Consider the following 24044-nt stretch of genomic DNA (forward strand, 5'->3'; position numbering starts at 1 on the left):
AGCAGTGGTGTCACTAGGGAGGTGCAGGAGGTGTAGGCCGCACTGTCAGAGGAGGTGACACCAAAATGTCTATAAAATTTTCACACAGGGTTTCAGCAGAGATGTATTATTTTTTACAAAAAATTCCCTGTAGTTAGTTATAACAACAAAAACATTTTTTATAAGCCCAGCTTACATGTATCAGTATATCTAGAAGGCTAAAAGTCTATGCTAATTTACTTCCTGAACCTTTTAATGTGCTCCACTCAGAGCTGTCATTATTACCCAATTACAATGCTGCTTCCCATCCCGTGGTTTCGTCCGCATGCACTAGAAGCATGTGCTGTTGTTTTCGTTGCTGCCACTGTTTTTATAGCTGCTGATTTCGTCAAGGAAACCCCTAGTGGATAAGAGCTAGGGCTGCTAAGGAAAAGGCTGGCAGTTCAAATCCACCAGGCGCTCCTTGGCAACCCTACAGGGCAGTTCTACCCTGTCCTATAGGGTAGCTGTGAGTTGGGATCAACTTGACAGGAATGGATTTGGTTTTTTGTTTTGCTCAGGTTTTGTCAAATTTTCTAGTGTTTTAGCTACAATGCTGTGGTAATTAGTATTTGTGAACCTACATCTATAACTTTTTTGAGAAGGAAGTAGTAATTAAAAGAAAAGAAGGGCTGACATACAGGAATTAACGATTTACAAGTAACATTAGCACAAAAAACGTTAGTAAAGATTCTGTATTGTCTGGTATGGGAGGACATCCATGCGGAGGGTGACACCATGAGTTAGTGCACTGGGTGACGCCAGCCCTAGAGACACCACTGATCCAAAGCCTTTTTAAAATGTGCACACCACATCTATCATGATCCCTCCGTGCAATCTCTCTGACCCAGCAACTCCACGTACGTTTAAAAAGTCTCTACATGTGGTTATGTACAGACATGTACATAACCACCTACAGAATGTCCTGGAAGGATCACACCAAACCATGCTGGTAGCTGTCTCTGGGGAGGAGAGTAGGATTGGGGAGAGGGGTGAAAGGAGGCTGTCTCTTTTATTTTATATCATTTGGATTTAATACAGGACTGTCATCAAGGTGTATTGAGCTACCTAATAAAATTTAGAATTTGTCAAAAGTTTTTTAAAAAGAGAAAGAATAATTTTTTTTAATATTATTACTCTTTGCTCCACATTAAGGAATTTATCTTAAAAAAAGAAACAAATGAGTACTCAAAGACAAATATACTATGACAGTCACAGTCATCAAAATGTTGTTTATGATATAAAAATCCAAATATATCAAAAGCTTAAACATAGAACTACCATATGACTCAGCAATGCCACTGCTAGGTATATGCCCGAGAGACGAGAAAGCGGGAATTCAGCACCTGAGTGGTGCACCAAAGTTCATTGCAGCATTGTTCACAATGGCCAAAAGGTGGACACAACCCAAGTGTCCATCAACAGATGATGAATAACCACAGTGCGGTCCATCCATACAATGGACTGTTACTCAGCCATAAAGAGAAATGAAATCCTGATCCATGCTATGACATGGGTGAACCTTGAAGACATGATGCTGAGTGAAATTAGCCAGACACAAAAAGACAAATAGTGTATGATCCCACTTACATGAAATAGCTAGAATAGGTAATTGCATAGAGACAGAAAGTAGATTCATGGTTGCCAGGAGCTGGGGGAAGAGGGGAATGGGAGAGTCATTACTTCCTGGGTACAGAGCTTCTGCTTGGGGTAATAAAGTTCTGGGAACAAATAGGGGCGATCGTTGTACAACACGGTACGTGTGATTAATGCCACTGGATTGTACACTTGAAAATGTTTACAATGGCAAATCTTATGTTGTATATTTTTTACCGCAATAAAATAAAAGGGAAATAATTCCAATAACCACAGTAGGAAAGTTGTTAAGTTACAGCAAGTCTGCGCAAATTGATACCATGAACCACTAAAAATTTTTACTGACAAAGGAGGATGCTCTGCATGGCTCAGATATCATAAAGCAATACGCACGGTATAGTCTGCTCTGTGAACACAGTCACAGAGTTATTACGTATGCACAAAATATATCCTTACGGGTTGCCCTGAAACATTACCAGTGATGATCTCTGGGAGTCAGATTACAGGAACATTTTTGCTTTTTATTGTATTAAAACATTCCCATTTTTCTAAAGATTGATAGGATGGAGTTCAGACACCTTCACAGCTCGCTGGTCCCCTGGGGGTGCCACAAACTGCCGCACGCCCCAGCTTTGGCAAGCTGCTCCTCCTCCCTGGAATAATCTTCATCTCCTTATATCCATGCTTTGAAATCTTTCAGAGCATGTGGAATGCCCCTCTGACTCACCCATCCCCCACTCAGGACCCCAAGCTCCCAGGGGCAGGTAGAAGTGGTCAGAGTAGCATATTACCCCCTGCCCCCCACCTGCCACCCTCCACCAGGCAGTGATTTCAACCAGTGCAAGTCCTTGAGTGTAGAAGATGCCAGAAGAATTAAGCCCACAGTGACCTGGGCAGAGGGGCCCCACATGTGTCTTTCTAGGACAAAGTGTAGTGTGGGAGTCTTGGATGCAAAGCCAGTACCTGAGGAATGCAGCCCAGAGCCGAGTGTCACCATGAATCATGGCCATGACTAGGTGACTCAGTGAAGCAGCACCAACCTTCCAGAGGGGAGCCTGGGGGGCTATCAGTGGGTAGGGCCGGGCAAAGGGCGCACGCAGCTCCCATATTACCTACCTTCTCTCATTGTCATCGAGGTGAGCAAAGAGCACGTTCTTGGAAATGGCCTTGGCCAAGGCTGTCATTGTCTTGTAGTCCTTGGGGATCACCTAGAGGGAGGCAATGAAAATCAGACTTCTGGAGCCCTGTGGAGGGTGGGCGGGAGCCTGGTGCAGGGGCAGAAAGTTCAGGCTTGACCTTGAGATGGCTTGATGTGGCTAAGAGTTAAACCATTCAGCTTCCAACTCATTCTTATCATCATCATCCTTCTTGTTGTCAGGTAATGTCAGGTGAGAACAGACACCTAGGCTGACCTTCTCTTTAGGGTATGGGTGGACAAGGGGCCAGGGAAGAGACGGAGTGGGAGCTGGGATAGGGATTTGGACTCCTCTATTCACCAAGTAAGGAGCCCTGGTGGCACAGTGGTTAAGCGCTACCAAAAGGCTGGTGGTTCGAACCAGCCACTCCGCAGGAAAAAAGACCTGGAAGTCTCCTTCCATAGGGATTACAGCCTTGGAAACTTTATGGGGCAGTTCTACTCAATCCTATAGGGTTGCTATGAGTCAGAATTGAGTCAACAGCAATGGGTTTGGTTTGCTTTTTTTTTGGTCCACTAAATTGGAGTCCATGAGTGGTACAAACAATTAACGCGCTTGGCTGCTCACTGAAAGGTTAGAAGTTCAAGTCCACCCAGAGGCTCCACAGGAGAAAGACCTGGCAAGCTGCTCCCATAAAGATTACAGCCTAGGAAACCCTATGGGGCAGTTGTATGCTGCCACATGAGTGATCACTATGAGTTGGAATTGGCTCAATGGCACACAATAACACACATTTACAACTTGCCATAGGCAAGAAAAAGAAATAAAAGGTATCCAGTTTGGAAAGTAAGAAGTAAAATTATCTCTATAATATATGACCTTATATATAGAAAATCTCACAGACTCTACAAAAAAAAAAAAAAAACTTTTAGAGCTAATAGAGGAATTTAGCAAACTTACAACATACAAAGTCAACAAACAAAAATCTGTTGGGTTTCTATACACCAACAATGAGAAATGTGAAAGGGAAATTAGGAAAACAATTCTATTTACAATAGTATCTAAGAAAATAAAATACCTAAGAATACATTTAACCAGGAACATGAAGGACTTACTCAGTGAAAATTATAAAACACCACTGAAAGAGATTAAAGATACTTAAATAAATGGAAAGATGTTCCGTGTTCATGGAGTGGAAGACTTAATATTGTTAAGATGTCAATCTACCCAAAGCGATCTATAGATTCAATGCAATCCCAACCAAAATTCCAACAGCCTTCTTTACAGAAATGGAAAAACCAATCCTCAACTTTATGTGGAATGGCAAGAGGCCCAAATGGCAAAAGCAATGTTGAAATAGAAGAACAAAGTAGGAGAACTCACACTTCCTGATTTTAAAACATATTATACAGCTACCATAATCAAAACAGCCTGGTAGTGGTATAACAATAGACATATAAAAAAAATTTTTTTTTTTTTTTTTTACCAAGGGAAAAGAATTCAGAATCCAAAAATAAACCCACACATCTATGGTACACTAATTTTCGACAATGTGGTAAGTTCATTCGATGGGAAAAGAAGAGTCTCTTCAATAAATGGTGTTGGGAGAACTGGATTTCCACATGCAAAAAAATGAAACAGGGTCCATGCCTCATACCATAAACAAAAACAAATTCAAAATGGATAAATGACCTAAACGTGCAAACTAAAACCATAAAATTCTTAGAAGAAAACGCAAGGGAAATGCTGTCAGTCCTAGCTTTTAACAATGGATTATAATGTAAGATAAAAGCACAAAAAGCAAAAGACAACGTAAATAAATGGGACCTCATAAAAATTTAAAACATTTGTTCTTCAAAAGACTGTACCAAAAAGTAAAAAAATAAGCTACCGACTGGGAGAATAGGTTCAGAAAACATTTTTTCAATAAGAATCTAATAACCAAAATATATATAAAACCTCAACAACTTAACAACAAAAAGACAACCCAACCATAAAATGGGCAAAAGACTTAAATAGACATTTCACCACAGAGAACATTTAAACAGCCACCAAACACATGAAAAGATGCTTCATGTCATTAGCCATCAGAGAGATGCAAACCAAAACTACAATGAGATACCCTTTCACTCCCACTAGAATGACTAAGATTAAAAAATATTAATAATAAATAAAATAACAAATGTTGGCGAGGATGTGGGGAAATTGGAACCCTTATCCATTGCTGGTGGGAATGCAAGATGGTAGAGCTGCTGTGGAAAACAGTGTGTGGCGGCTCCTCAAAAAGCTACAAACAGCTGTCCTATGACCCAGCAATTCCATTCCTAGGTATACATCCAGAAGACTCAAAAGCAGAAAGTCGAACAGAGACTTGTACACCAACGTTCATTGAAGCATTATTCACAACAGTCAAAAGGTGGAAACAACCTAAATGCCCAACAGCAAAATGAATGGATAAACAAAATGTGGTACATACATCAATGGAATACTACTCAGCCAGTAGAAGAAACAAAGTCTTGATACATGCTACAGTATGGATGGAGCTGGAAGACATTATGCTGAGTGAAATAAGTCAATCACAAAAGGACAAATATAGTATGACCTCACTTATATAAAAAGACAAGAAAAGGCAAATCTGTAGAGACCAAGGTTTATTAGTGGTTACCAGGGGTGCGAAGGAGGGGAAAAAGCAGGCTTAATGTAATGGGAAAATCTCACTATTAAGGGTAGAGTTGCACAGCCAATTACTATAATTGTTGTCAATAAGTTGTACACCTGTGAAAAGTTGAACTAGCAAAAGCTGCATGATAGATATATTTACAATGACAAAAAAAAAAAAAAAAAGTAGCTCCTGAGGCTGCTTATGTACAAACGAAAACCTCATGGGATTTGGTCCCTTGCTTTGGAGGTTTAGGGTCATGGTTTCATGGGACATCCTAGTTAATTTGCCTAATAACATGTTTAGTGCTTCTACCTTGTAGTTCCTTGCATAATGACTGGAGGCTTAAAAGCTTGCAAGCGGCCACCCAAGGCAGGACAATTGGTCTCTATTTGCCAGGAGCAACAGAGGAAGAAGGAGAGTCAGGAATAGGAGGAGGGTATGGAATGTGTGGCTAACTGCCTCCATGAACAACTGCCTCCTTTGCCGTAAGACCAGAAAAACTGGATGGTGTCTGGCTACCATTACCGAACATTTTGACCAAAGATTCTATAGCAAAATCTTGATCAAATAGGGGAAAACGCCACACAGAATTTCAAATTCTCAAGGATGCCAGACTTTCTGGAGACAAGAGGGCTAGATAAATACCTGAAACTACTGCCCTGAGATCATCTTTAAAACGTAAACCAAAAATATCCCCTGAAGTCTTCTTAAAACCCAACAATAATTTAGCTTAACTAGTACGAAAAAAGGTCTGCCTTGAGTATTGTGCTTTTTTAAGAATTATCTCTATGAGATCAAAGTGACAACAGCAACTTGAAAGATTAGATAGGAACCTTAGGGGGTAGTGAATTTATGTTAATGGGGGAGGAGGGTGAGAATAGTTGCACAACTTGAAGAATGTAATCAACGTCACTAAATGGGACATGTAGAAACTGTTGAATTGGTGTATGTTTTGCTGTGTATATTCTCAAAAACATCAAGAAACTTGTAGGAATGCCTAGGTTGGAAAGGCCCATTTCTGAGGCTGAGATTGGGATGGGTGCGGGTGGGCTGCCCACACACTGATAGCTAGCTGTGCCTGTGCAGGTCAGGAAGGCCATGTCCCATGTGGGTGGGGCAGGCGGCAGTGCAAAGTAACTGTCCCCGGAGGACAGAGAGGGGTAATGGAGTTGAGGGCAGCCATTAAGGGGCTCTGGCCTTGAGGGGTATGAAGCCAAGGAGAAACAGGGTCACAGTGCAGCCAGCCTGACTCCTGCACCAACACCCTGTGGCTGGCCAGACCCTTCCCTCCCAGGGCCCACCATGGTGATAACACATGGGAGACTCACAGGCCACCCTTGGTCCCCTGACTTCACTCAGTACTGCCCATAAGGGCTTCTACTTGATAAGGAAGAATTTAAAGAATGGTCCAGAGGGGGCTTTGCGATTCTAGTGGGGACTGGGGCATTTTCCCCCAAAATACCTATAGGAAAAAGAAAACAGAGGGAGCTACTATCACCCAAAAAAATTAATTCCATTCCTTAGCCTCTCCTTCCCATATAGTGCCAGCCTGAGCACGGTTTTGTCTCTCCCATCCCGGGTCCCTCCTGCACCACCCAAGTACCTCAAATCAGAAGGGAGACTGAACCCCCCAGAGCCTGAGCGTGCCCTGCAAGGAGCCCAGGGGAGCCTGGCGTGGCCCTCACCTTTCGGACGTAGGAAACAGCATCCTCCTCTGTGTACACCTCGGCGCTCACGCCCCCGCGGCGGCGGCGGGCCTTCACCACGGGGTTCGGGGGCATCGGGGAGATCTCCTCCTCGTGTGAGTCCGACTGGGAGCTGGACTTCTGCCAAGCCAGGATCTGTTTGTTCTCCTCCTGCAAGGAGAGAGGACCGGGGAAGTGGGTGAGAAAGGGGTTGTCACTTGGGCTCGGAGGGGAGGACTTTCGGGGTCTCCTGGGAGAGGAATAAGGGAGTGTTGTGGCTCGGTGGTAGAATTCTCACCTTCCATGCAGGAGACCTGGGTTCGATTCCCAGCCAATGTACCTCATGCACAGCCAACCACCCATCTGTCAGTGGAGGAAGCTTGCATGTTGCTATGTGGCTGGGCAGGTCTCAGTGGAGCTTACAGACTAAAACAGACTAGGAAGAGGGGCTTGGCAATCAACGTCCAAAAATCAGCCACTGACAACCCCATATATAGATCACAATGGTATGATCTGCAACTGATCATGGGGATGGCACGGGACCAGGCAGTGTTTTGGTCCATTGTGCATGGGGTCGCCATGAGTCAGGGCTGATTCCACAGCACCTAACAACAATCATGTTTGAGGCCCTGTTGTTGACATTTTACGTTTTCTCATAAAAAATATATTTCTAAGCTTTAAAACAAAAAGACCAAGGAATGTAAAGCTAACTGAGAGTCTAACACTCTATGTCAAATCTGTGAGACATTAAACAAATGGGTAAGACTGTGTAATTTCTTACAACTGCATGTGAATCAACAGTTGTCTCTAAAAGCTTAATTTAAAAAAATGTGGGTGAGAGACTGCAGGTATGGGGTTTATAAAGGCCGAGGCTGCAAGTCTTCAGAGGTCCGGTGAGGGAAGAGGACCCAAAGCTTGTTCTCCATCTGAGGAACTCTATATCCCACACCACTACCCTGGTTTTATCCTGGGGGGCGGTGGGTAAAGTCAGACAGAGGCCCCATCCTGCCCTGAGCTGTGTCTGCAGAATGCACCCTGCCTTCTAACCACTGTCTTTGCCTACCTACTGAGCTGACAGACCACTGTTCACAGCTCTTCGGCTGCTCTAATCCTTTTTATTTAGTTTGGTCCACAAAGGAGATTCTTTTTCTTTGAGTGAATTTAAAAGGCTTTAGGCAGGCAGGAATTTCAGTTCCTGAGGGCCCTACAGCTCCCTCCTGTCCGAGGCTGGGCTGTTTCTCACACATCTGCCTGAAGACTTCGGTTTGCACATCCTGTAGCCCACACTTCTGACCTCAATCCTGAATGCAGGTCGTGAGACTAGACTGGGAAGCACTCTGGGGCCACACCCGCCCTGGGCTGAAGCTCCTTTCCCAAGGTGTAATCCTCCCCCTTTGGGAAAGGGGTGAAGAAAAGGAGGGAGAGAAGAGGTGAGGAGGAAGAGAAGGGAAAAAAAAAGAGAGAGAAGGAGGGGAGGAGGGGGAAAAAGAGAGAGGAGGAGGTGGCAGAATGCCGGGCAGTCTGAGGAGCCCGGGAGTGGTGATGGTCCTCCAGCCTAGTCCTCCAGCGAAGCAGGCTGCTGAGGTGCAGTAAGGGCCATGAGCTTCAGGCACGCACCTTCCCGATGTCCTGCGTGACCCTGAGTAAACTACTTCACCTTTCTCGGCCTCATTCATCATCTGCAAACAGGAATGGAGACGCCTGCCTCCTGGGAGTGTGGTAGGAAGCAATTTCAAACTGTGGACACAAACACTAAGTGCTACACAGAGCTGGTACTGGCTCCGTCCGTGAGCATCGCACAGGCCACCGGCTCCTCACAAAGCCCATGAAGGGGGTGGGCATTATTCCCATCATACAGAACCTGAACTCGGAGGCAAGGGAAGGGAAAAGGGCGTTAACGGAACAAAGCCCAATCCTGTCAGTGGTCTAAAAAACAAATAGATGTCGTCAAGTTGACTCCGATTCCTGACAAGCTCGTGTGTGCCAGAGTAGAACTGCACTCCACAGGGCTTTCATTGGCTGATTTCTAGAATTAGATTACCAGAACTTTCTTCCAAGGTGCCTACAGATGGACTCGAACCACCAACCTTTCAGTTAACAGCGAGTATGTTAATGGTTCATACCACCCAGGGACTCCCCCAGTGGTCTACAAGGCCCTACCCAATCAGCTCCTCCATGGGCCTCTCGACCTCTATTCTTGCTCCCTTCCCCTCCAGCCACCCAGCCTCTTTGCTGGCCCTCCAATGAGTAGGATCCTGCCTCAGGGCCTTTGCACTGGTTGTCCCCTGCCTCAGGGCCTTTGCACTGGTTGTCCCCTCTGCCCTTTCCCGAGAAATCCACATGGCTCCCCACTCACCTCCTTTAAGTCTCTGCTCAGATGTCACCTTCTCAATGATGCCTTCAACCACCTACTTAAGACTGCAGTGCCCCACTATAATGGTTGAATAGTGTCTCCTCCCAAAACCCATGTCCACCTGGGACCTTAGAATGTGACCTTATTTGGAAACAGGGTCCTTGCAGATGCAATCAAGGTCAGGATCAAGATGAGATCATCCTGGATTAGGGTGGGCCCTAAATCCAATGAGAGTGTCATTATAAGACACAGAGAAGATGGCCATGTGGAGACAGAGGCAGAGATGGGAGGGATGCGGCCACAAGCCAGGGAATGCCAAGGATCACCAGGAGTCACCAGAAGCTGGAAGAGACAAGGAAGGATTCTTCCCAAGAGCCTTGCCTAGATTCAGGTGGTCCCTAAATCAAATGGCAAGAAGAGAAGATGCAGAAAGAGGAGACAAAGATTGGAGCGATGTAGCCACAAGCCAAGGAATGCCTGGGGCCACCAAAGCTGAGAGAGACAAGGAAGGGTTCTTCCCTAGAGCCTCACCTAGATTTAGGTGGGCCCTAAATCCAATGGCAAGTGTTCTCATGAGAGACAGAAGAGAAGACAGACACAGGAAAGAAGGCCATGTGAAGATGGAGGCAGAGATGAGAGGGATGCAGCCACAAGCCAGGGAAGTTTGGGGGCCACCAGAAGGAAAGATTCTTTCCTAGAGCCTTTGGAAGAAATACAGCTCTGCTAACACCTTGATCTCAAACTCTCAGCCTCCAGAACTGAGAGTAAATTTCTGTTCTTATAAGCCCCCCAGCATGTGGTCGTTTGTTACAGCGGCCCCAGGACACTCAGTCAGTGGGTCAGGGTCAGGAATAGCCACTGAACAGCCATGTCTGAAGTTGGAACCACTGCCCCCTGGGAGGAAAGTTCTCCCTTCTCTAGATGAGGGCAGTGCAGCCCAGAGGGGCTGAGTTCCTTGCCCAAGACCACACAGCAATTTCTACCCAATTGTGTTACATGAAACCAGCCCTCCCCCTCATCACCAGGAAGGGCTGAGAGAAAGGAGCTGGCTCATTCTGACCCTTGACCTGAGCAGAGGGAGGCATTGAGTCAGGTCGGTGGGAGGCGGCAACCCATCCCAGAGCAGACACCACACCAAATCCAGGAGTGGACCTAGCCTGACCTCCAAGACCCCCAACTTGCCCCTTCCTCCACCCACAGGTTGCTTTCTAGTTCCCAGGACACCCCAGCCTCCTCCTTCCGTGCTCCCTCTACCATGCACTGTGCCTTCTGTCCACAAATCGCCTGGACCATCTTCCCACCAAGTCTCCTCATTCCAAATGCTCTCAAAATTCTACCTCTGACTCACAGTTCAATGGGCTGGAGAAATAGCATTCCCATTTCCTAAAACCAGTTGTCATGGAGCTGATTCTGACTCCTGGTGACTCCATGTGCTGCAGAGTAGAACTGTGTTCCATGCAGTTTTCAAAGGCTGATTTTTTGGAAACAGGTTGCCAGGACTTTCTTCCAAGGTGCCTCTGGATGGGTTCAAACTGCCAAGCTTTTGGTTAGCAGCCAAGCTCTTGACCATTTGCACCACCCAGGGACTCGTCCCTTCCTTAAAAAGAGTTGAAAGCATTCCCCTCATAGTTAACTTCTGCTGGGTCTACTGATTAAGAGAAGTCCCTATGGTTTTCATGGGTTGATTTTTGGAAGTCAATCAACCAGGCCTTTCTTCCTGGTCTATCTTACTCTGGAAGCTCCACTGAAACCTGTTCAGCATCCTAGCAACACACAAGCCTCCAGTGACAGATGGGTGGTGGCTGCGTTAGCCTGGAATCAAACCCAGGTTTCCCACAGGGAAGATGAGAATTCTACCAAAAACCATCTACATAAATAGCGAACCCCAAAAGTGATGACCTTCCCCTTACTGTACCTGTGGGCTCCTTGGGAAAAGACTACCATTTATCAAGAACTCCAATGGTAGGATGCACATGCTCAAAACTTACCCCAATACAATGTCCGAAAGAGTTGTCTTCAAGCCACGTTAAACCGAGAGCACCACTCACAGGATGGCACATCTTTACTTATCACTATGGGCGTTTGAGCCAGTGTCCAGCCATAGCAAGCTTCCTGCAAGCTTTACTTTGGGGACTGTTTCCCAGGATCTGACCATCTCCATTGGAAATCCAACATAAGGAGTCTTTGGTCCCACCCTAAATTGATAAACCCAAGTGGATTTCAACTGGTGAAATGCAAATGCAAATGAAGGCAAAACACATTCAGGCAAAGACCAAGAACTCTCAGCAATAGACATTCTTCCTCTAGAAAATACTTAGACTCCCAATCCCCTACTTTACCCATGTGGGTGGCTGGGATGAAGACTCAAGGCCAGGGCTGCCCAACCCCACGACAAGGCCCAACCTCAGCTGATACCCTGTTCACCCCCACCTGTCCAGGAAAATTAAATGAAGGTTTAAACTGAGCGTTACCAGTTAATTCATTTCTAAAACAAGTTCTTCAACCTGCATGTGATCTTGATGAACAGATAAAAGTAGAAGAGAAGCTTCATCCCAGGCTAAAAGACATATGCTTTTCATGTGGGCCCTGGACGGGCTATCAGAAACTCAATGCATCCATCAACCAGGGTCCCTGTGTCATCAATAAAGCCCAAGGTGGGACTTCTCAGGTGCCACATGGACGGGCAGAGGGGGTCTCTCTGAAGATCAGCTCTGCAAACACCAGCGATTCCCAGCCTCTCGTGCTAAGAGTGCTCCTACAGAATCCATTTCCAAGTAAACACCTCACCACTCTCTTGTTGCCATGACAACCAGCCATCTCATAATCTCTGAGAAACGGCAAACATTTCCCTTGCACCAGGAGTCACCTTTTTGTATTCCTACGCATTTCAAATTGCTGGGAAAGAGAGATAAATGATGACATGATGGAAATATGTTATCGTACACTGATATGTTATTTTATTCAGCATTAGGGATCTGTCCATAAGAGACCACTTCTGCGGAAATTCTCACATATACACGTAGACTGTTTCTATACAAAACAGGAATTCTGACTAGAAATGTCAGATGTGCCTCATGTGAGAGACCCTGGGCCTTTGGATTTAGAAATTATAAATAATAATAATAATATAGATATAAATGAGTCAGTGGGAACTTGAAACTTGGGATTTGCAAGAAATAAGTTGAGGGAGAACAGCCCTCAAACTGTTGTATAAGTTATTTATACTAATACTTAAGCACCTCAAGTATTAAAAACAGTAGGCAAAGTTGCTTTTGGAACCTATAGTCGTTGTTGTCGTTGTCAGCTGCTGTTGAGTTGGCTCCAACTCATGGCAAACCCATGTACAACAGAATGATACACTACCTGGTCCTGTGTTATCTTTATAATCGTCAGTATGTCTGTCCATTGTTGTGGCCACTGTATATTTTGAGTCCCTTCCAACCTAGGGGCTCATCTTCCAGCACTGTATCAGACAATATTCTGTTGGGTTCCATAAGGTTTTCGTTGGCTAATTTTCCAAAGTAGATCTCCAGGCCTTTGTCTTAGTTGGAAGCTTTGCTGAAACCTGTCCACCATGGGTGACCTTGCTGGTATTTGAAATACCAGTGGCATAGCTTCCAGCATCACAGCAACACACAAGCCACCATAGTAGAGGATACTGATAGGCAGCTGGTGGATAGTTTTTAGGAAGTCTATATTTCATCATGGAGTGTTTAGGGGCAGGAACTATAGCCAGAGGCTGGTACAGGGAGGTGTTGAGGGCCTGGTTACAATAATGGCAACAAGGAAGAGAATTGGAGGCTGAAGTTAGTTTCTTGATCTGACAGGAGGAATATCTCACACATAATCCCAGATTCCTATAAAAATGAAGAAACTGGGAAGAGGAGCTCATTTGAGCAAATGAGTTGGGTTTGTTGTTCTCTTTTTTTTAAGATAAAATTCACAGAATATGAAATTAATTGTTAACCATTTTAAAGTACAAAACTCAGTGGCATTTAGTACAACTACAGTGTAGTACACCACCTTTATCAAGTTTCAGAGCATTTTCATCACCTGCCAGAGAAGACCCTGTGCCCACTGCCAGTCACTCCTCATTCCAAGCCCCCTCCCTCTCTAACCACTCATCTACTTAGTCTCTATGCATTTGCCTATTCTAGACATTTCATATAAGTGGGATCACACAATATTCGTCCTTTTGTTTCTGACTTATTTCACTCAGCATGATGTTTTCAAGACTCATCCATGTGTTAGCATGTACCAGAGCTGCATCTCTCTTTGTGGCTGAGTAATATTCCATTGTGTGGATGGTCCACATTGTGTTTATCCATCATCTCTTGATGGGGACTTGGGCCATTTCCAACCTTCAGCAATAACGCTGCTGTGGACACTGGAGAAGGAGCCTTGCTTTCTTAGACAAACAGAACTGCCCGCCCTGAGGCAAGAAGGGTTTTCCCTCTCTGGCTGGCAGGGGATCTAGTCTGGCAGGATACAGGTGTCCAAACAATGAAGCTCCACCTCGGGAGGCCTCAGAGGAAAAGCTCTCCGAGGAGAGCCAGGCCCCCTCCCGTGCTGGGCTGACCTCCTGGACCTTTATTTCTGGATAGCATTCCCTTCCCTCCCCTGTGGAGTTCCAGGAAAGCCTCTCATTCTCAGAAGCCCCTTCTCCACCCTGTTTGCATGCTGATGCATTGTCTGAAGTGGCAGGATGGGAAAGGTCATGGATCATGACAGGCCTTCTGGGCCAAGGGAATCTTCATAACCTCTGTGTGGGAATGGGCTTCCAGGAGACTCAGCAGGCAGAATTTACCCTGAAACTGGAAGATAGCCCCAAGGGGGTGTCCCAGTCCTGCCCCTGGGGCCGGATAACCGGAAAGGATGTCCACAATCTTCTTCCGACCGGTTCATCCCACACAAGGGGAAAAAATGCAGACTTCCCAGCATGAAATAGCCCCTCCCAGCTGTGTGCACAGACCCAGGCCCTCCAATGTGGATGTGTGGGTGTCATCTCACCCTGGTGGTGCAACTGGAAACCCCACGCTTCTGAAGGTGTTCGTCACTTGTCCCCAGACCCTAGAACAGAGCCCAGCACATAGTAGGTGGTCAATAAAATCTTATATGAATGAATGCATGAATGAATAAATAAGACCTTTTTGGAGAGCAATTGGCACATACCAACAGAAATTTCTCAGCCCTGGAACTCTATTTCCTACAACATATCCTAAGGAAACAATGAAAGATGTCACAAGGATATCTGCACCAGTATGTTTTTTGCAGCATTTCAAGCAATAACAAGAAAAGCCAAATAGCAACAATAAGAAATTGCTTAAATCAATTTTGAAGGAGTAACCTGCATCATTAAAGTATGGTTTTAATAACATTGAGTGACATGAAGAAATGATTGTGTAAAGTTTGGTTTAAAAAAATAAAAAGGATTTAAAATTATTTATATATACATAGATACACACATACATGTATACACATGTATATTGTATATACACATATATTTGTACACACATACATTTATATAGTAGGCTTTATACTTTTTACATGTGTGCGAGTAAGAGAGTATGTGCAAATGTGATTGTATGTATATGACAGTGTGTGAGTGGGTGTGTGTATGTGAGCAAAAATTTCCTTCAGGAATGAAAGCAAAAGAGAGAGATTCTCAGATGAAGGAAAAATAAGAATTTGTCATGTGTAGAAGTAGTCTGAAAGAAAAGCTAAAGGGAGTTCTTCAGGCCAAAGAAAAATGATCCCAAAGGAAAATGGAGAACTTAGGGAATGAAGGAAGAACAACAGAAATGATAAATATCTAGGTACAGACGCTAGACTATTTCCCCTAGTAAGTTATTTAAAATATTGGGAGTGTTAAAGGTAAAAATTATAATTGTCAAGGGGAAGGTTTCAATGTATATAGATGTATATTTACCTCAACTATAAATAAAAAGGTAAAGGTAAATGAGTCTATATGATGCAAAGCTTGTACGTTTCACCTGAAATGGTAAAATATTGACTCTAAAAAGACTAAAGTTATGTATGTACAGTGTAAAACCTAGAATACTTTTAAAAAGGCATAGACAAAAAGAAAATACCAAAACCAAACCCACTGCCTTCAAGTCAATTCTGACTCATAGCAACCCTATAGGACAGTGTAGAACTGCACCGTAGGGTTTCCAAGGAGCAGCTGGTAGATTTGAACTGCCACCCTTTTGGTTAGCAGCTGTAGCTCTTAATTAATCAATCAAAATGAAATATTAAAAAATAAGTAAACTAAAAGAAAGCAGGAAAGGAGGAACAAAGGAACAAAAACCAGAGGAGGCAAATAGAAAAGCAATAAAATGGTAGGCCTAAATCCAAATATATTAATAATTACATCAAATGTAAATGGCCCATAAGTGAAGTTATACATGCAAAATTGACTGGCATATTAGATATTCAGTATTTTTTTTAATGCAAATGATCTAAACATACCAATTAAAAGACAAAGATTGTCAGATTAAATAAAAAAAAAGAAACCCAAACTGTATGCTGCCTTTAAGAATCCTACTTTAAATATTATGATATAAAGTAAAAGAATGGAAAATTATATACCATACAAACCTGTAAGATGGAGGTAGTAGTAGTGTCAGAACCTGTCTAACTTCATGGAGGGGTAATGACCAGGCTCAGCCCAAAGCTGATTCTCAGGAGGTAGAGGTCAAATATACCTCTACCCTCCAACCTTTTTACCAATTCTGACACCAGCCGTCCCTCCCATGGCACTCTTTACTTCTCTTCCGGGTTCGATAATCCATTGCAATGGCCACACAGAACTCACAGACCATACTTACAGTTAAGTGGTTTATTAAGGAAGTAACAGTACAACTCAGGATCGGGATCAACAGGCTATAACTCAGAATTAGGATCAGGGAGCATGTAGGCAAAGACTCACTTCTTCAGTGCAGGACAGCTCTCTCAGCCCCTCTCAACCATGCAGGCCTCCTCTTGGCCCCCACAGGTCAGGATTCGCTTGGCCCCTGAGGGCAGACTCCTCAACTCCCTCAGGAGAGGCTCCTTTTGGCCTTGCAATCTGACTGCCAGAGGGCCCCTTTCAGGCCTATCACTGTGGGCTCTGCCGCTGGATCTCCTTCTGGGCCTGTCACCGCCGGCTCTGCTGCTGGGCCCCTCTGGGCCTTCCACTGTCTTCGGCGTTACAGCCCTTGACCTGTGTTACAGCTCTTTTAGGAGGTTCCTTGCCTCTTCTTTCTCTCTGCTTCTCTTTTCTCTCTTCCTTCTGCTTCTTCCTGCTTCTTTCTGTCTGAAAAACCTCTGTGGGCTGGCTGCTTAAATACACAAAATCCTCATCAATTTCAAGGCATAGCCCTCCCACCAGGGCCACGAACTGAGCAATCCCCTCTCAGTAGGCTACAGACACTTCATTTGCATAGTCCATTGACCAGTCCCTGCAAGGTGCCTACCAATCACAGGGCAGGCTGCAGCCTAGGGCCAGACAAAAAGTATCAAATCGAATTGTTTACAGCTTACCCAAGGAATGTAACAAACCCTCTCAGGTAGAAAACTAGGGCGAAGGTAATGCCTCAGGGCTTAGGGGAAAAATCTCTCAAACTGTTTTTCCAAAGAACCAAGGCAAAAGGCCACATAAAGGAACTCATTTCACCCGAACCCTAATCAAAAGAAAGCTGATGTGGCTATATTAATATCAAACAAATTAGACTTCAGTACAGGAAAATTACTAGGGATAAAGAAGGAAACTGAATAATGATAAAAGGATCTAGTCACCAAGAAGACATAACAACCCTAAATATATATGCGACTAGTAACAGAATTCCAAAACACACAAAGCAAAAGCTGATAGAACTGAAAAGAGAAATAGACACATACGCAATTTTAATTAGAGATTTCAACACTCCTCTCTCAGTAATAGATAGAACAGGGTACAGAAAATCAGTAAGGACACAAAATGACTATTACCTAAATAATACTACAAAGCAACTAGATCTAACTGACATTTATAGAACCCTCTACCCAACAAGAGAAGAATCTACATTCTTTTCGAGTGCAATTGGAACACTTACCAAGATAAATCATATCGTTAGCCATAATACACACCTTAACAAATTTAAAAGAACTGAAATCACACAAAGTATGTTCTCTGATTATAATGAAATTAAACTAGAAATTTAAAAACCCAGGAAAATATCTGGAAAATCCCCAACTATTTGGAAATTAAACAGCACACTTTTAAATAACTAACGACACAAAGAGGAAGTTTCAGGAAAATTAGAAAATAATTTGAACCAAATAAAAATGTAGCATATAAAAATTTGTGAGATGCAAGATTTACGAGATCTGTTGAGTCTAGAGGAGTCCCCAGTACTATGGCCCTGAGTTGCTCTTCAAACCTTGAATTGAAACTGTCCTCTGAAGTCACCTTTAAACTATGCAACAGTTTAGTCCAAAGAGCAAAGAGTAAAGATTGTCACCCTTGACTTTCGTACTACTTTTAAAAAACAAAAATCTATATAAGACCAAAGGGTTAACAGCTATAGTAAAGTATAGATGAGAAGGTTGGGGGGCAGGGAGTTTAAGTAAATGGAAGTGAAACAGCTAAAACAAATAATGAGAATGTTGGCACAATGCGAAGAATGTAACCAGTGTCACTGATCATTATGTCTAGAAACTGTGGAGTGAGAGTAGACTTTGCTGTATATATTTTCATCAAAAATAAAATTAAAAAAAAAAATTGTGGAATGCAGCTACAGCAGTTCTTAGAGGAAAATTTACAGCATTAAATGCTTCTATAAGAAAAGAACAGTATCAAATCAATAATCTAAAATTTTACCTTAAGTTAGAAAGGCGCAAATAAAAATCAAAGACAGCAGAAAGAGTAAAAGAAAAATAAAAGCAGAAATCAACATAATTAAAAACAAAAAATAATACCAGAAAATCAATGAAAGCAAAATCTGGTTCTTTGAAAAGATCAATAAAATTGATAAACCTCTAGCCACTGATCAAGCAAAAGAGAAAGAAGACGTAAATTACCAACATCAGGAATGAAACAGGGGACATCAGTACAGACACCACAGACATTAAAAAGATAATAAGGGAATACAACAAAAAGACTCCATATTCATAAATAAAACAACTTAGATGAATTGGAGCAGTTCCTTGAAAAACACAAACTACCAAAACTCACCTAAGAAGAAACGGATAACCTGAACATTTCTATATCTATTTAAGAAATTTAATTTGTAGTTTAAAATCTTCAAAGAAAACTCTAGGCCCAGAAGAAATAATGCCAATTCTACATGTGTTCCAGGAAACAGAGGAGGAGGTAATAATTCCCAACTCATTTTATGAGACTAGTATTATCCTGATACCAACACAATATAAAGACATTAAAAAGTAAACTGCAGACCAATATTCCTTATGAGCAGGTAGTTAAAAATCCTCAACAAAATACTAGCAAATAAAATCCAGCAACATATAAAAAGGATAATCTAACTGCAGCAAATAGACTTTGCCCCAGGAATGAAAGGCTGGTTCAACATTGAAAGAGCAATCACTGTAAACAGCGACAAAAATATGTATAGTTACATACGTATGTATGTATGCATATATGTGCATAGGCACGTACGTGTGTATATATGTGCACAAATATACATGTAGCTATGTGTATATGTCTGAAAGTGATCAAACATGCAATCAAGATGATTGATAATCACTGGTAATTAGGATGCAAAAGTTGGAAACAAAGAAGGATCAGTAGTTGGAAAATACAGCCTTGGTGATAGAAACAACACCGGAGATCGCATGATAAAATTTTGCAAGACCAACGACATAAATGGTGACTATACACGTGGACCTAACCAGATGGTATACACGGGAATCAAATCGACTATATCTATGTAAAGAGATGATGGAGAAGCTCAACATCATCAGTCAGAAAAAGGCTGCTAACCAAAAGGTTGGCAATTCGAATCTACCAGATGCTCTTTGGAAACTTTATGGGGCAGTCTTCTCTGTCCTGTAGGGTTACTATGAGTCAAAATCAACTCGATGGCAGTGAGTTTCCTTTTCTTTGTTTTTTTATATAATCGACAACCAACGATATTGAAGGAAGAAGTCCAAGCTGCGCTGAAGGCATGGGTGAAAAACAAGGCTCCAGGAATTGATGGAATACCAATTGAGATGTTTCAATAAACGGAGTAACACTAGAAGTGCTCACTCACCTATGCCCAGAAATTTGGAAGACAGCTACCTGACCAACTGACTGGAAGAGATCCATATTTGTGCCCGTTAAAAAGAAAGGTGATCCAATAGAATGTGGAAATCATCGGCCAATATCATTAATATCACACACAAGTAAAATTTTGCTGAAAATAATTCAAAAACAGTTGCAGCAGTATATTGACAGGGAACAGCCAGGAATTCAAGCTAGACTCAGAAGAGGATGTGGAATGAAGGATATCATTGCTGATGTCAGATGTCAGATAGATTCTGGCTAAAAGCAGAGAATACCAGAAGGATGTTTACCTGTGTTTTATTGACTATGGATAACATTGTGAAGAACGGGAATTCCAGAACACTTCATTGTGCTCATGCAGAGCCTGTACATAGACCAAGAGGCAGTCATTCAAACAGAAGAAGAAAATACTGGGTGGTTTCAAGTCAGGAAAGGTGTGTGTCAAGGTTGTATCCTTTCACCATACCTACTCAATCTGTTTGCTGAGCAAATAATCCAAGAAGCTGGACTATATGAAGGAGAATGTGGCATCGGGTTTGGAGAAAGACTCATTACCAACCTGCAATATGCAGAAGACACAACCGTGCTTGCTGAAAGTGAAGAGGACTTCAAGCATTTACTGACGAAAATCAGAGACTACAGCCTTCAGTATGAATTACACCTCAACATAAAGAAAACAAAAAGCCTCACAACTGGACCAACAAGCAACATCACGATGAACAGAGAAAATATTGAAGTTGTCAAAGATTTCATTTTACTTGAATTCACAATCAACGCCCTTGGAAGCAGCAGTCAAGAAATCAAACAATGTATTGCATTGAGCGAACCTGCTGCAAAAGACCTCTTTAAAGTGTTAAAAGCAAAGATGTCACTTTGAGGACTAAGATATGCCTGACCCAAGCCATGGTATTTTCAATTGCCTTATATTCATGGGAAAGCTGGACAATGAATAAGGAAGACAGAAGGGACCAGTCCCTGGAAAAGGACATCATACTTAGTAAAGTAGAGGGTCAGATTAAAAGAGGAAGACCTTCAATGAGATGGATTGACACAGTGGCTGCAACAATGGGCTTAAACAAAGCATCCATTGTGAGGATGGCAAATTTTTTTTTTTCCAGCTGCTGTTGAGTCAGCTCTGACTCACGGTGACCCCATATGTGTCAGAGTAGAACTGTGCTCCACAGAGTTTTCAGTAGCTGATTTTTGGAAGTAAATCACAGGCCTTATCTTCTGAGGCATCTCTGAGTGGACTTGAACTGCCAACCTTTCAGTTACTAGTCAAGCATGTGACCACTTGTGCCATTTTAGGACTCCAAGTTCAGAAATAGACCCACATAAACACAGTTAAGGACAGGGCAGTGTTTTGTTCTGTTGTACACAGGGTCGCTATGAGTCGAAACCAACTCGACAGCACCTAACAATGACATGTGTATATGTATATGCATGTGTGTGTACGCATGTATGTATATTCATATACATAATATAATACATAGGGAGTACAGTTCAGACACTTCTTGCACATAACCAAACACCTCGTGGGATTGGTTTTCTAGGTTTGAAGCCTTAGGGCCATCATCGCATGGGACATTTTGGTCAACTGGCATAATATGGTTCACAAAGTTGATGTTCCACACCCTAGGCTGGTGAGTAGCACCTGTGATCTTAAAAGCTGTGAGCAGCCATCTAAGGTACAATTATCAGTCTCTTCTCATTCCGAGAAGAAAAGAAAGAAGGAAACCATAGTCTCAGAGAAGAAACTACAGGACTAAGAGTCTACACGAACTACACCCTCACCCACCACGAGACCAAAACTAGATGATGCCTGGCTACCACTAACAACCATTCTGATCAGGGACACAATAGCTGGATCCTGCTAGAATGGGAGAAAAATGTTGAACAGAATTCAAATTCTTAAAAAGTCCAGACTTACTGGACTGTTTGAGACTAGAGGACCCCCCGAGACTATCACCCAGACATACTCCATAAACCTTGAACCGAAACTACCCCTGGGGTCACCGTTTAGCTAGGTAACAGACTGGCTCATAAAATAAAGAATATTACCAGTGAGTACTGCAAACCTTTAAAAAAAAAAATCATCTATATGAGACCAAATGGTCAACAATTACTCTAAAGCAGAGATGACAGGGTAAGGGGGCCAGGAAACCAGATTACTGGAAGTGAAATATCCAGAAGGAAATTAATGAGCATGCTAACATATTGTGAAGAACGTAACCAATGTCACTGAACAATGGTGTAGTAATTATTAAATGGGAACCTAATTTGCTGTGTAAATGTTCACCAAAAACAATAAAATATTACTTAAAAAAAAAAGCTATCAACGTAATTCTCCCTATTCTCAACACAAGCAAAAAATAAGCGTTTGAAAAAATTCAACATCCATTCATGTTTAAAAAAAAACACCCTCGGTCAACAAGGAATAGAAGAAAACTTACTTAACCTGATATAAGGCATCTACAAAAACTAGCATCATACTTAATACAGAAAGACAATGCATTCCCCTTAAGATCAGGTATAAGACAAGGACATCTTCTTACACCAATCCTACCCAACACTGTGCTGGGTGAGCTACTCAGTGTAATAAGACCAGGATAGACAGATGATAGATGGATAGATAGATAAGGGCATATGAATTAGAATGGAAAAAACAAAACTCTCTATTCACAGACATGTTGTCTATGTAGAAAATCCCAAAAACCTATGAAAAAGCTCCTATAATTACTAAGTGAGTTTAACAAGGTTGCCGGATAACAAGTCAATATATCAAAATCAATTATTCCATAGACTAGCACAGTAATCAAGGCAGTGTGGTATTGTCAAAAGGACAAATACATAGATGAATGAAACACAATAGCGAGTCGAGTAAATTTTTTTTCCAGCTGCTGTTGAGTCATCTCCAATTTATGGTGACCCCATATGTGTCAGACTAGAACTGTGCCCCACAGTGTTTTCAGTGGCTGATTTTTCAGAAGTAAATGGCAGGCCTTTCTTCTGAGGCACCTCTGGGTGGTCTTGAACTGCCAACTCTTCAGTTAGTAGTCAAGCATGTAACCACTTGCCCCACTTTAGGACTCCAAGTCCAGAAATAGACCCACATTAATCAATTTATGATAAAGGTGTAAAGGTGACACAGTGGGGGCTTCTGAGGCACAACACCAAAAGCACAATCCACACAAAAAGTGATAAATTGGGCTTCATCAAAATTATAAACTTTTGCTCCATGAAAAATACTAGTAGTATAAAAAGACAAGCTACAGACTAGAAGGAAATATTTGCAAATCACATATCCGACAAACAACTTGTATCCAGAATACATAATTTTCAAACTCAATAGTAAGAAAACAAATGGCCAAATAAGAAAAATGAACACGACACTTTGCCAAAGAAGAAATATGAGTGGTAAATAAACCTCAACATCATTAGTCATTAGGGAAATGCAAAATAAAATCGCATTGAGGTACCACCATATACCAATCCGAATGGCTAAAATTTTTAAAACCTGACAAGTTTTTCAGTGCTGGCAAGATTAAGGAGCAACAGAAACCATTGTTGGTTGGAAGGCAGGATGGTATAGACACTTTGGAAAAGAATTTGGCAGTTTTTCATGAAGTTAAACATACACTGATCATACAACCCAGCAATCCCACTCCTAGGTATTTACATGAGTGAAATAAAAACCTACGTTCACACAGAGATGAATATTTATAGCAGCTTTATTTGTAATTGCCAAAAAACTGGAAACAATCCAAATGCCCCTCGACAGGTGAAATGGTAAACTGTGATATATCTAGACAACGGAATACCACCCAGCAATACAAATTTAGGAACTTGATGCACACAAAAATTCAAAGGCATCATTTTAAGAGAAAGAAGCCAGACTCAAAAGGCATATAACTCCATTTATGGAACATTCTAGAAAATGCAAAACTATAGTGATAGAAAATACATCAATGGTTGCCAGGGGTTGAAGGTGGAGGAAAGGTTTGACCAGAAAGGGCAGGAGGGAATTTGGGGGGACCAGAGGAAGAGGGGAGTTGGAACTGTTCTCTATCTTCTGTCTATATTGTGGTGATAGTTACACGGCTCTACACATTTGTCAAAATTCTTAGAGTTGTACACCAAAAAGAGTGAATTTTACTGTATTTAAATTAAAATATAATTTTTTTAAAAGGGGGGTGTGGTTTTACATATGCTGACATGAAGCTATACCTCCCTGATGGTTTCCAATTTAGTCAGAGGAAAAAGAAATAGCAAGATGCAGACCAGGGCAAATAGTGTGTGATCGACACATCGCCCCTATTTTATACGCATAAAATTCCTCTGCAAATCA

General features: G+C 42.4%; 1 protein-coding gene across 2 annotated transcripts in view; it reads right to left on the minus strand.

Moving 5' to 3' along the window:
- The window catches only part of PRKAR1B (protein kinase cAMP-dependent type I regulatory subunit beta), a 146679-nt gene that overhangs the window by 107795 nt on the left and 14840 nt on the right, over positions 1 to 24044 (minus strand). For both annotated transcript variants that reach the window (XM_064295934.1, XM_023555892.2), the window contains 2 exons: positions 7098 to 7268; positions 2731 to 2822 (listed from right to left, as the gene is read on the minus strand). In XM_064295934.1, coding sequence (XP_064152004.1) covers positions 2731 to 2822; positions 7098 to 7268 — 263 coding nt within the window. The remainder of the gene's footprint in view (positions 1 to 2730; positions 2823 to 7097; positions 7269 to 24044) is intronic.

The sequence above is a fragment of the Loxodonta africana genome, chromosome 12 (genome assembly GCF_030014295.1).
Source record: "Loxodonta africana isolate mLoxAfr1 chromosome 12, mLoxAfr1.hap2, whole genome shotgun sequence".
NCBI lineage: Eukaryota > Metazoa > Chordata > Mammalia > Proboscidea > Elephantidae > Loxodonta > Loxodonta africana.